Source organism: Anopheles ziemanni, chromosome 2 (genome assembly GCF_943734765.1).
Source record: "Anopheles ziemanni chromosome 2, idAnoZiCoDA_A2_x.2, whole genome shotgun sequence".
NCBI lineage: Eukaryota > Metazoa > Arthropoda > Insecta > Diptera > Culicidae > Anopheles > Anopheles ziemanni.
Genome location: NC_080705.1, coordinates 18,489,853 through 18,502,670, shown reverse-complemented (window position 1 = coordinate 18,502,670; position 12,818 = coordinate 18,489,853). Strand labels below are relative to the sequence as shown.

Sequence of the window (12,818 nt, the reverse complement as noted above, 5' to 3'; positions counted from 1 at the left end):
TCGTCATCTGTGACAGAAACTTATCACTCAAGATGAGAAAACATTTTTTTTCACTTAAGGTTTTGACTTTAATTCATACAAGCAATGATTTTGTTTGATTCCATTGAAGGGAAAAGGTGAACCGGCAAAGGGTCACTTTGTGAAGCAGTAGAAATGTAATTTGCACACGATTGCAATCGGAAACAACAACATGCGCCACCCTCCACCTGGGAGGTGGAAGGGCCAAGACGCCAAGGAAACACGTGCGCAAAGCGAAACCTTTTGGAAAACCGGAAAAGGAGCCTACCGTACGGTCATTAGGGGAGAGCGTTTTGCTGAGGTGTTATACTTTGTTTTACTGTTTTGTTATTCGTCTTCCGTTAAAGTTTGTTTTCCTTCAATTTCCTACGTTGCATTTAAAAGTTTCTTACAGGAAAGAAAGGAACAGCAAAATATGACTCAATAATTCTCCGATGTGCCACAAGAAACGTGGTGCAAACAAAGATACTATCGGGTTTCCTGCCGTCCTTCCCCAAAGTTGGTAGGGAGTATTGGAAGACAGTTTGATAGAAGAGCATTTTTTGGTTTTTTTAATAGTTTTTTTTACAAGGCAATTTCATTGAAAGGTTCATTGTTATTATTTTGAAATTTAATCTTCTATCGATCAAAACGGGGGACCGATGAAAATATATTGTTCTGCAAATATGTATTTTATCGCGTCCCGATTTTAGTATCAGTATTTTTTTCACTTCTTTTATTATGTCTAGTCAGGTATAAAGAATTTAATAAAAAATAAAAGACAAGCTTCAGGTTTGAGAAACATTAAAATATAAAAATTAATGATTGCAAAAACTTGTCAAAACTACTTGTGGTTTGAAATACTTAACTTTAGAAGTAAAGCACATATTTTCCCAAATTAATAATAAACAAAAAATTGTAAATTTTAAGGATTACTATTCGTGACAGGGGGGCGGTAAAAATCGGATAACCGTTGCATGATACTAGCGTGTATACAATCATAAATATATCGTATCATATTTTCACACCCTAAACAGTTGAAAACAAAAGCTCCTGAACAATATGTTGGCGCCACGTAGACTGCACGCGCCGGATTCGTTCATCTCGTTTTTATTTTGCGGTTACGCTTATCACCGAACATAAATCTTGCGACCACCGAGCCCTGCCAACCCCCTTCCGTGAGGCAGCGCGTCAACGGAAGGGCGGATCGGCAAATAGAAAGATCGAGCAAGCTTAAGACAATCTTACGCCGACAAAACTTACGCCGAGATCTTAAGTCCACAAACATCCGCCAACGGGCACGTGAGGGAAGACTTCGGGCCCCCTATCAGCAAGCATGCATCGGTTAACGTTTTGCCCCTTTAGATCGATTCCAACGCGTGGTTCCTAGTTTTCCTCCCCGTTAGCAACGAAGCAATACCGTACTTCACTAATGCGTGGGGGGTATTAGCCGCTGTCCGGCGGTCCGTTTCGTGGGCGATTTCATCATATCGACTTCCAAAGATCCCCTGAAGAACTCCAAAGTACACGCGAACCGTGTGGCTGATGTATCCGGTCGGAAGAGATCCGCCGCACGTCACAAGCGGAACGATAAAACGATAAGTATCTTCGAAAAACCAAGCATGCCGAATAAATGCCGTCACGTCACCTTTTGTTTACATTCGCACAAACACACAAAAGTGAGTAAAAGAAACACACATTCCGCGGGGTTGGTCGCTCTTATCGTGGTACACACTCGCGGCGCGCGCGTTGCCGGCTACTATCGGAAGACCGGCTCGCGGATATTATGCAAGTGGCGGTGGTTCTGCTGACGTACGTTTACTATGCTCCGGACTGTGCCTGTGGTGGTGGTTCGTGTGTCCGTGTGATTCCGGTGAATTTCGAATCACACTACTCGCGTGCTATTATTATCGATCGTGGGCCGGCCACGCCACTCGAAACGGATACCGAGACCGTTATGGAAGGCACGCGGGTTTTGCTTAGTAGACACCACTAACACTACAGCAGAGGGCGTTCTTCGGTAGAATCGATCGCCGTTGACGTGACGCCCAACCGGGAAACCGGGGGTCTATTTTTAATGCACCCTAATCACGTGTGGGGGGTTTCGGTTTGAAGGGTTTCCTTTCTAATGGCGTAGGCGCCGTATGCGCCGCAGTGACCGTGAAAATCGCACACAAATACACACAAACACAGACGGAACTTGCACGAGACCGCACTGACGAAGAATTTTGCGTATGCAGAAGGTTTTTAAATCGAGGGGGAAAAATCATCGGCAAAACACGATGTAGGAAAAACACGCCACCAGCAAGCTTACCCCGAATGGCCACGACTGAGAAACTGAGTCACTCCGCAACCGGCACATCGATGGTCGATGTACAACGTGGCCCGAGCCTGAGACGGTGCCGCTTATCAGCAGTAGGTGTAGTAAATGCCATTCGATATCTTTTCTACGCACATTTGGCGCTGGGAAATCCTTCACGATCGCTATCTAATCGCGGCCGGGAGGGTGATAACGATCGCGGTTTCATTCACAAAATGACGAAATCAGACGCGTGTGACGCTCTTGTTAACTGGAGTCGCCTTTCAACGCACCGATCAAGCCGAGCAGAAGCGGTCCACGTGTACCGGGACGGTGCTAAAAGTCCACTGCTTGCATCGAGAACAGCGACGCGCCACACCAACACACGATTGCGTTCGTTCTGTAGCAATAGACGTTGGCGAGGGGGTTCCCTAGCAACGCGGCATGGAGGAAGTGAGCGAACGAAGCAAGAAGCGACCAAACACACGGCAAGGAGTTGGAAATTGGAAAATAAATGCAGAACACACCAACACCACGCAACACCGGGTAACGGCTGAAGGCATGAAGTACCGGGCGCACGCTTTTTTCCCCTCGCTCCACGCTTGTCCCGTCGAAAGCTGATGTAACATTGGCGCCCCATTGAATCAGCCGGCGGAACAAATTCGACAACACCACCCCGGATTGGCGTGACCCACAACTCGAAATGCGCTGGCCATCGCAACGTGACATTTTGCGCCGACGATTGCCCTTGAGCGTTTGGACAATTGGGCAAAAGGGACTTTTGCACGGTGCCGAGGAGAAAACGGAAAGAATATGTCTATGCCTACTTGCCTGCATTCGACGTCTCCCGGCGCGGAGGATGGAGGATCGTTTCGGAAGGGCAGCGAGGGACCAAACCTCCGGTCGTTTGGCCGATACGACCGATGCGTCCCACAACTGAACTAAACTGTACTATGTGTCGCGCAAAACTAGCACGTTTTCTGCTCTACGATAACGTCTTCGAAATTGGGATTACACGCTCTACCCCTTCTCGCACCCGGGAACGGGTCCATTGAACTACCATTTAGCGGACATTGTGGTGAACCACTTGTGAATGAACGCTGTTGCGTTAATTTGCACACAAAAGGATAGCGAATAGGAAGTGCAAGAAAAAAACAACACACACACACACATTCGCTGGACGATCGTAGATCACGAAGAGTAAAAGTGCGACTCAAGATGTCGAAAAGTCTTCCTGGTCGACTTTTTGGGAGCACTGAAACGTGACGTACTTGCTGCGATGGCTAACAGAACTAGTGTTAATCCAAAATCTCCGTTACCCCCCAGCTGACGGAGCTTCTGTGTAAGCGATTCACGCTTTGATGGAATTTATTTGCTGTCGGGTGGAATAGGTCAATAATAAACACCTGTTGGACGCTCGGTCTCGATCTGAGCTGGCCATGTACGCTGCGTGGCGGAAGTTGAAGGCAACCGTGCAACCGATTGCTTTGATTAACATTTTAAAAAATATACACCTGAGTAAGTGTTAAGTGTATGACTCGCAGCCACCATCGGTCGTGTTGTATCCAGTGTCCAATCTTTAGTTCTTGACCTGAAAAAGCGATATCGAATCGAGCGGTTTCCTGAACGTCAACCTTCTTCCTTTCTTGAGGACTTATTGTACTTAGCATCAGCGTTTTTTGCATCTATCGCCGTACAAAGTTGTCGGTGGCGATAATCTCAACCACCTTCTTTTGCCGCACGCCCCTTTACCCGGAACGAAAAGGTTAATTAGTTTGATTTCCAGCAATAAATGTCACATCGCACGGCGCTCTTCCGATGCTTAATAAATTAATCGAGTACAATTAACAAGATTTTTTTTCGTTTATTGAAGCGTTCCACCGTAAGAAACCTAGACAAAGAAACAAAAAACGCACAATCAACAGCGGGTGAGTAGCAACGGGCGTATCGAACGCTTTCGTGCGGGGAGTTATTAAGCCATTTTATCAGTTCTTGGATTAGTGAATCTCTTTCTCCGTTTCCTACTCCACCGCAGTTACACCGGCTTTCTTAAAGTTCCCGGCAATCTCCTTCACTACCTGTGTCAGTTCGCCTAGCTGCTTGGTGATCTGCTCGGCGTTAGGTTTGCCGTCGTCGCTATTGGAACTTTCGGTGCTCAGTAATTTCAGCACCAAATCTGAAACAGTGTTCGAAATTTAATATAAAAAAATACAACCAATAGGAAAAGAAGGAAATTTCATTCATACCATGATATGTGTTGAACACTTTCGACTGCTCGGCACTCAGCGCCGTCTGGAGGAAGCTTAGAATGGCGGACACATGCCGACCGGAAGCGTGCAGCATCGTTTGCGTGGAGATGGTGAAGATGATGAGTGCGGCCAGATGAAGCACCAGCGCCGGGTCGGTACAGTTCGTTAGTTGCTCCAGCAAGCCATGTTTGTGGCAGAGAATAAGGTTTCTGCAAAGTGTAACGAACGAGAATGAGAAGGGCAAAAAAAAAGAAGTAGCAATTCGATGTCTACCGAATGTCGCAATCGATGAAAACCACATTGAATTGGAACCTGCCGCGCATGGCGGTAGTTGGAAACAGCGTAGCGCCTAATCTAACTTAATTAACGGCCAATTTAACAACATAAGGGAGATGGGCGTAAAAAACTGGTTATAATGAAATCGTTGGCAGCGGAAACGAGACGACCGGCGAAAAAACACTTCTCAACTACAAAGACCCGTTCCAAGTGGGGAATTAAAATTCGTTACCTACTTCATTGAACCTAATCGACGGCAGTCCATCACCGGCGCTTCCAGAACCCCCTTCCCCTGGGTACTTACTTATCTTTCTTCTTGTCCACCTTCTTCAGCATCATGCTGCAAACGTGCAGAGTCTTTTCGGTTGCCTCGAGGAACGCGTCCACGGTTTCGCTAGTGGTTAGCGCCTTGCAGAGGGCCTGCAGGGTCGGTCGATATACCGCGTCGCTATCGTTGGCAATTTTTGTGCGCTGTTCCTGCGTAAGGTTAGTGCCGTAATTGGTGTTTAGATTACACTCGGCCGCCACGTATAGACACAGCTCGTTGCAGACTTCCGTGCCGAGCGTTTTGAGTAGATACTTCAGCAGCTGCCCTTGCACGTCGGCCGGGAACAGTTTGAGGCCCTTCTCGTACAGACGGATATCGTTGTACAGGTTGTTGAGCTTCTCCTGAATGCTGGCGTGCGTCTGACGTCTGTTCTGGTTGTTTTTCTGTAGCGAGAGTTCGTACAGTTCATGTGCTTTTGCAAGCGATTGTTTGCTGAGAATTCTATTATGTGCAAAACGAAAAAAAAAACAAATTAGACTTATTGTACAATTGGGCAAGTCTTTGGGAACAATGCGTGTAATCCTTACGGATAGTAATGGTTGGCCAAATCCTTGGAAAACATTTCCAATCCTTCCGGTTCGAGCACTTTCTCCACCAACTTGGCAATCTCCTTCGGCGTGATCAGTTCGATGGATGCCTCCTTGCCGCCTCCCTTCTTTCCCTCCCGCTGCTCCGGTTCGTCGTCGGAATCGGATAAATTCCCCTTATTGCCCCGAGTGTGCTTCTTGGTGGACTTTGTTTTCGTCTCCCGGCCCTGCGCACCGCCACCTGCTTTACCACCAGCCGCCTTCTTCCGACGCTCCTCACGCTTGTCACCCTTACTGCCGTCACCTTCAGTTGCGCCTGCCATCGAACCGACATCCTGATGTTTCATCATCTTTTCGGCCAAATACTTCTGGTACGCCCCACTTTCGACCGCTCGCTTCGCGTGCTCACTGGCAAGCTCGTGGCAGCCCTTGACACACTCGTCCATAAAGGTTATTGTTAGTACGACCGGACCAAACACGTGCACTTGTTTGCGCATCGTCGGCGTGAACACGTACGCCAGCACTTCTTCAATATCTTCGTCGCCTAGTGCCGATGGTAGAATGGTGGACACGTCCAGATACGAACCGGTCGCAATACATTCTTCCATCGATGCCAGTACCTGATCGATGAGCTTACTCCCGATGAGACAGTTTTTCGTGTGGACTATCTTCTCATCGGGTAGGAACCTCTGAACGACACTCTTTGCGTCTGTTAGACCCAGCTTGGCGATCGATTCGAACGTCAAGTATCCGTTCAGTTTGAAGAAATCCTTCACCCATTGTGACTGCATGCGCGAGTAAATGTGCGGAATGTACTGACCGGCGTTTGACCGCGTCGTTACGCTACCGAGTGCAGCTTTCTCTTCGATCACCATGTACAGCACACGCTCGGGCACACCGGTTAGGTTCAGGATGGCCGTTATCGGCGTTGGTTTCGTGATCGCAGCCAGTGCCCCACGAACTTTCGCCTTGTTCCGTGCGATGTAGGACTGAGTGAAGAAAACGTTCCGGTTTTCCGAGTCTTGCCTGGCCATGACTATTTTGCCAAGATTTGGCAGCACGACGGCATCGAGGAGAAAATCCGCCGGCAGATCGTACGTCGCCGTTAGCTTGCCGATATTGATTTCACCATGCTGTGATAATTTTTGATTGATCTCGGACGCAACCCGTTTGACGTAGGACTGGTCGATGAGCTGCCCGAGCAGGAAGTGTAATTCGCGGTCACGTTGTATCAGTTGTTTAGCCGTATATTCCACTTTGTTGAAGTCGACGTTCAACACCGTGGCCAACTCCACCAAATTCACCCGGCCGCCCAGGACGTACAGTTCGTCCCTCACCTCCCGCTCCAGATGATCCTGCGTGAGATACTCCTTGCCATCGTTTGTGTAGATCACATCGATCAACTGTCTTTCGATAAGAAGACGCACTATTTCGATACAATTCCTCTCGGACAACCTAGGGGGAAAAGATCGAATGCAATACGGGGTAGAAAAAAAACACTTATTCCACAAATATGCCACATCGATACCTTTGTAAACTTGTCGAGAGCTGTGCTTTCTGAAAATCGGCTGCCAAACGTTTGATCTCATCCCAGTCGGCCGACATTGTGGCGGTTTGAATTGTGCAGAAAAGCAGCAGATAAAATTAAAGTTGCAATAGAATTTCACCGAATTTCTGGACGAAAACCTTTCTCTTCCAGATTGGTTACCAATCAGCCGTTCCACATACACATCTAGCTGTCATGTATTATTTGACAACAGAACCAACAGCAGTGTTGCCCGTTACGACTACTTTTAAATTTGTCACCAAAATATTATTATTGTAGATTACTTTCGGAAAAAATTAATGTTAAGAAAAAAAATTATAAATATCGGTTTCTCAGAATCAAAAAAAAAAACTAATCAAACAAAACATCGTTAAATTATAATTTCAAAAGGTACATGATTGGCAACACTGACTTCACCTGTTTTGATCCTTTGCGCGGCAAATCGGCAGTTTATCTGTAGCGAGCAATAATTTGTGTTGAAGTTAAGTTTTCCATCCCGAGGAGTAGAACAATGGATATAGAAATCAAACAGGAAAACAATATTGATGAAAAGAAACGTAAAATAGATAGTTTAGAGTCGTTGGGACCATACATAGTGGAGCAGGATAACGCGAAGAACTTTGTCTACATTTCCGATATTCCTCAACTGTGCAAGGACGAACCATGCATGCTCGGAGTAGACGAAGCGGGTCGAGGGCCCGTCTTGGGTAAGTGGGAAATGTGATCGTTGTTTAACCTTTTCTTTCCTTAACCTACCTTTCGGCATTCTCGATTTATTTTTTAGGCCCAATGGTGTATGGAATCGCCTTCTGTCCGCTGTCGAAGAAAAAAGTCCTAAAAACGCTCGGTTTCGCCGACTCGAAACAGCTGACCGAGGGCAAGAGAGATGCAATATTCGATGACATGAATCGACAGGATTACGCCGTCGAGTCGCTCGGATGGGCAGTCGAGGCCATATCACCGAACGTGATCTCAATGAACATGCTGAAACGTTCGAAACATTCCCTGAACGAAGTGTCGATGGACTCGGCCATCGGGTTGATCAATAGGGCTATCGAGGCCGGCGTTAACATTGCCGAGGTATACGTGGACACGGTTGGGCCACCGGAAAAGTATCAAGCAAAGCTGAAAACTATCTTTCCCAAGTTCAAAATTACCGTCGCTAAGAAGGCTGATAGCACGTACCCGATCGTTTCGGCGGCCAGTATTGCGGCGAAGGTTACCCGTGATCATGCACTGAAGGGTTGGAAGTTCCGCGAGCGGTCGAACGAAGGCGAGAACGATTTCGGCAGCGGATATCCGGGAGATCCAACGACGAAAGATTTTTTGGGCGAAGTAGACCTTGTTTTCGGATTTCCGCGTTTGGTACGATTCAGCTGGTCCACGGCAAGTAATGCGCTGGAGAAAAAGGCGTACGATATGCAGTTCGAAGATGAATCCGATGCTCAAGCGGCACAGAAAGCCACATATGGTAGTGAAAAATTATCCAAATACTTTTCGGCGTCGAAAAATGAGAATAGGAAGAGGAACGAATACTTCAGAGATCGTTGCCTGGAACATGTAGTGGACTTGTAGAATAAAGTATGATGTCAACTTGGGGCGGAAAAATGAAATTACAATTCGTTATTTTTTAGAAGATTTTTTTATTCATAAATGTACAGTAAAACTGTACAAATACCAGCACTCTGCAAAGAGACATATGTTCCCTTTTGCTTTGTACTTTTCAGTACGGCGAGAAAGACCTAACCGAAGAGACCTATGGAGAAAAGAAAGGACAACGGAGTTAGTAATGGTCGGGACATTTCAAATTTCACATGCGGTATCTTACCGAATCCCATGTCATCATCGGATTCCTCTGGCTCTTCTTCCTTCTCCTCCTTCTTCTCGGCGGCGGCCGGGGCAGCACCACCAGCAGCGGCAGCGGCCGGAGCGCCGCCGCCACCACCACCGGATCCGACGCCGGAGCCGATGCTCGTGATCAGGCTCTTGACATCGATGCCCTCCAGAGCCTTGGCGAACAGACCGGGCCAGTACGGCTCGATGTCAACGTTGGCGGCCTTCAGGATGGTCGAGATCTTCTCGTCCTGTGAAGATAATCGAAAGCAAGGTACGAAAATACGATGTGAACACACAGTGATGAACATAACCTATAAAAACACGAGTGAGGGTGGCGTGCGATGTGGAACTTTGTAACATCAAATGTCTTTCACATTGATGGCACTTATCAACGACAATCAGAATAAAGTCAACATAAATAGTTATATTTCTAAGTATCTCCGAGGCACTTCTACAAGATTTGGATTGTCCACATCACACCACCCCAGAAGGGTGAGTGGTATTCGATCCGCATCTGGTCGACACATTTTTCGAAAACTTACCGTCACGGCAACATCATCATCAACCAGAATCAGTGCCGAATAAACACAGGCTAGTTCAGCTTTGTTAAGAGCCATTTTAAGGGGGTTCTAATCTGTAAAACCGTGCAAGTCGTCAATATTAATTGACCTTAGCTCCGGCGAGAACACTGCACCGTTTCACGATACAATCGAGAAAGAAACACGGTCGTGAGGAGCAGCCGTCAACATGGCAGGATCGGAATTCGGAAGATTCGAAGATTCGATCCCTAGACGGATTCTAAAGATTCGAATCACATTTGACAGAATTTTCAGACAATTAGAAGAATAATGTCAACTATACTGATATTCTTATTTAAATCATTCATTGAATTAAACACATCATATGAAAAATCGGAATTAGATGAGCATGTATGATATGACGGATTGGGATTCGGATTCGAAGACCCGGATCGTGATCCCTGCAGGGATTCAGTTTCTCCATCACTAGTGAAGAGCTTGATCGGTCTTTGGCATTTCACCGGAAGCTGAGTATGCGTTTCGTTTGACAGCAAAGGTAACAAATATTAGCAGTACGTTTTTTATTCAAGCTAAAATACGCTGGTTGTTTGCGAAAAGTGGTAAAATATAAAATTGGAAATGTTTTACATTTTGAACCGCGTTGGTAAATAATAAAATTATTTTTTTATTTCTGAGTGGTTCAATAATTTATTTCAGTTCGTTTGGGAATTTTTTTGTTGGTCAGGTCAACCTGTTCAAGCGGTTATGGAGTATTCAACCCGTAGGTGTCTACGAGCAAACATTACGATCCGTCAAATGACGCTCAAAAGTTTTGCAGTTGTATAAAAACAAACACATTCCGTCGTCGCTGTTTTTGGTCGTATTTCGGCTAGTTTACTGAAAGTACCGCCCCAAGCATCGATTTTCCACGCTGCCAACTATCAACGTACCTGCTGGTGTCTGTATCTGGTGAAGCAGCTCATCTGCAGGCCACAAAAACACACGATGAGTTTCTCTAGCGATGAGGTGAACTTCCTCGTTTATCGCTACTTGCAGGAATCGGGTAATATTTGTCGCAAATAAACAACCCAGAGAAGGCGTTCGTGAGTCATTGTTTATGCTTTTCCTTCACAGGCTTCTCGCACTCGGCCTACACGTTCGGCATTGAGTCACACATTTCGCAAAGCAACATCAATGGGGCGCTTGTACCGCCTGCCGCCCTCCTGAGCATTCTCCAGAAGGGGCTCCAGTACACCGAGGCGGAAATCAGTATCGGTGAAGATGGCACCGAACAGCGGCTGGTGGAGAGTCTGAGTCTGATCGACGCCGTGATGCCGGAGGTGGTCGCCATCCGGCAGAACATGCAAAACCAGCAGAAGCAAACGACGAAAACGGAACCACCGGAAACGAACGGCGCGAAGGACGAACCGGCCGAACCGGCTCCAATCACGACGACCACGCCCAGTGTTGTACTGCCGCCGGTGGAAACGATGGAGGTGGACCAGAGCATCGAAATTCCCGCCTCGAAAGCGACGGTACTGCGGGGGCACGAGAGTGAAGTGTTCATTTGCGCGTGGAACCCCAGCACGGACCTGCTGGCCAGTGGGTCGGGCGATAGTACCGCCCGCATCTGGGACATGTCGGACAATCCGTCTAACCCGAACCAGCTCGTACTGCGCCACTGCATCCAGAAGGGTGGGACGGAGGTACCGAGCAACAAGGATGTGACTTCGTTGGATTGGAATTGCGATGGAACGTTGCTTGCGACCGGGTCGTACGATGGGTACGCCCGTATCTGGCGCACGGATGGTTTGTTGGCGAGTACCCTCGGCCAGCACAAGGGGCCAATCTTTGCACTCAAGTGGAACAAACGGGGCAACTACATTCTCTCGGCCGGTGTGGACAAAACGACTATCATCTGGGACGCTGCAACGGGACAGTGCACGCAGCAGTTTAGCTTCCACTCGGCACCGGCGCTGGATGTGGACTGGCAGTCGAATCAGTCGTTTGCCAGCTGCAGTACGGATCAGTGCATTCATGTGTGCAAGCTTGGCATAGACAAACCGATCAAATCGTTCCAGGGGCATACGGTAGGTTTCGTGCGATAGTATTTCCAACCAAAATTGGGAGATTTGCAACTAATTTTATTCCTTTTTTTCTAGAACGAAGTAAACGCCATCAAATGGGACCCTCAGGGACAACTGTTGGCTTCATGTTCCGACGACATGACGTTAAAGATTTGGTCCATGAAGCAAGACACATGTGTCCACGATTTGCAGGTAAAATGACGAGCTAAAGAATCCCCTTTCACGGTTTGATTCCCTATCACGATTTCTACCGTTGTTTGTCATACCATGCAGGCACATTCGAAGGAAATCTACACCATCAAATGGTCCCCGACCGGTACGGGTACGCTAAATCCCAACATGAACCTGATCCTAGCCAGCGCCTCGTTCGACTCAACCGTACGCCTCTGGGACGTGGAGCGTGGCGTCTGCATTCACACACTCACGAAGCACACCGAACCGGTCTACTCGGTGGCGTTTAGTCCGGATGGTAAATTCCTCGCGTCCGGCAGCTTCGACAAGTGCGTTCACATCTGGAGCACCCAAAGCGGACAGCTGGTGCACAGCTACAAGGGTACGGGCGGCATCTTCGAAGTTTGCTGGAACTCGCGGGGCAGCAAGGTCGGCGCTAGTGCCAGCGACGGCAGTGTGTTCGTCCTCGATCTGCGGAAATTATGAGCAACGTTCTCGGGAGCAATGTCCTCATCGGCAATGATCGGCATTGGGCTACCTCCACCGCTGCTAACGGCGGCCGAGAAGAAATCTTAACAATCATTGAACTGCCTCAGGCGAACGAATCCGAAGTGAAATTCGCTATCGAGAATCGTTCGCAGGACGGCACCCCATGAATGCCCCCCTCCCCCATCTTTTACCAACTCTTCCTTTCGTGCGCATTCGCATTGACATTTGAATCAACCTTAGATAGTAGGTGTAGACGATATCGCATTAGCGATAAGATTTTTTTTATTTACTTACAATGTGTAAATGAAACACTCCTGCTCCATCCCGCGGGAGAATATCTCCGGCAGGCGTGTGTCCATTACTTTTCCCGTGTTTGCAGCGAGATGAGACTATATTGTAAGTGGAAAGCGTAGCCAGGCGTTTCCGATTATCACAAGTAAGGTTTAAAGTGTATCGAAGCTAGAAATAGAGTATTAGCATATTGCGGCTGAACAA

The 12,818-nt window shown here is 47.6% G+C and overlaps 4 protein-coding genes across 4 annotated transcripts; 2 read left to right on the top strand and 2 right to left on the bottom strand.

The window, feature by feature from the left end:
* Nucleotides 1–4,161: 4,161 nt before the first annotated feature.
* LOC131291331 (E3 UFM1-protein ligase 1 homolog) lies at nt 4,162–7,358 on the bottom strand. Its single transcript, XM_058320532.1, has 5 exons — nt 7,205–7,358; nt 5,677–7,131; nt 5,126–5,590; nt 4,543–4,754; nt 4,162–4,472 (listed from the first exon to the last, which is right to left on the bottom strand). Exons 1-5 carry the CDS (start codon nt 7,279–7,281, stop codon nt 4,318–4,320), a joined length of 2,364 nt encoding a protein of 787 aa, XP_058176515.1. The 5' UTR covers nt 7,282–7,358; the 3' UTR covers nt 4,162–4,317.
* Nucleotides 7,359–7,668: 310 nt separating this feature from the next.
* On the top strand, nt 7,669–8,820 carry LOC131282140 (ribonuclease H2 subunit A). The gene is made up of 2 exons (XM_058311540.1): nt 7,669–7,929; nt 8,007–8,820. The coding sequence occupies exons 1-2, from the start codon at nt 7,734–7,736 to the stop codon at nt 8,795–8,797; spliced, it is 987 nt and encodes a 328-aa protein (XP_058167523.1). The 5' UTR covers nt 7,669–7,733; the 3' UTR covers nt 8,798–8,820.
* A 20-nt stretch (nt 8,821–8,840) lies between these two features.
* LOC131282139 (large ribosomal subunit protein P1) lies at nt 8,841–9,779 on the bottom strand. The gene is made up of 3 exons (XM_058311539.1): nt 9,601–9,779; nt 9,051–9,306; nt 8,841–8,978 (listed from the first exon to the last, which is right to left on the bottom strand). Exons 1-3 carry the CDS (start codon nt 9,673–9,675, stop codon nt 8,965–8,967), a joined length of 345 nt encoding a protein of 114 aa, XP_058167522.1. The 5' UTR covers nt 9,676–9,779; the 3' UTR covers nt 8,841–8,964.
* Nucleotides 9,780–10,427: 648 nt separating this feature from the next.
* On the top strand, nt 10,428–12,601 carry LOC131287525 (F-box-like/WD repeat-containing protein TBL1XR1). The gene is made up of 4 exons (XM_058316587.1): nt 10,428–10,639; nt 10,711–11,666; nt 11,739–11,855; nt 11,937–12,601. Exons 1-4 carry the CDS (start codon nt 10,582–10,584, stop codon nt 12,318–12,320), a joined length of 1,515 nt encoding a protein of 504 aa, XP_058172570.1. The 5' UTR covers nt 10,428–10,581; the 3' UTR covers nt 12,321–12,601.
* The last annotated feature ends 217 nt before the right edge of the window (nt 12,602–12,818 follow it).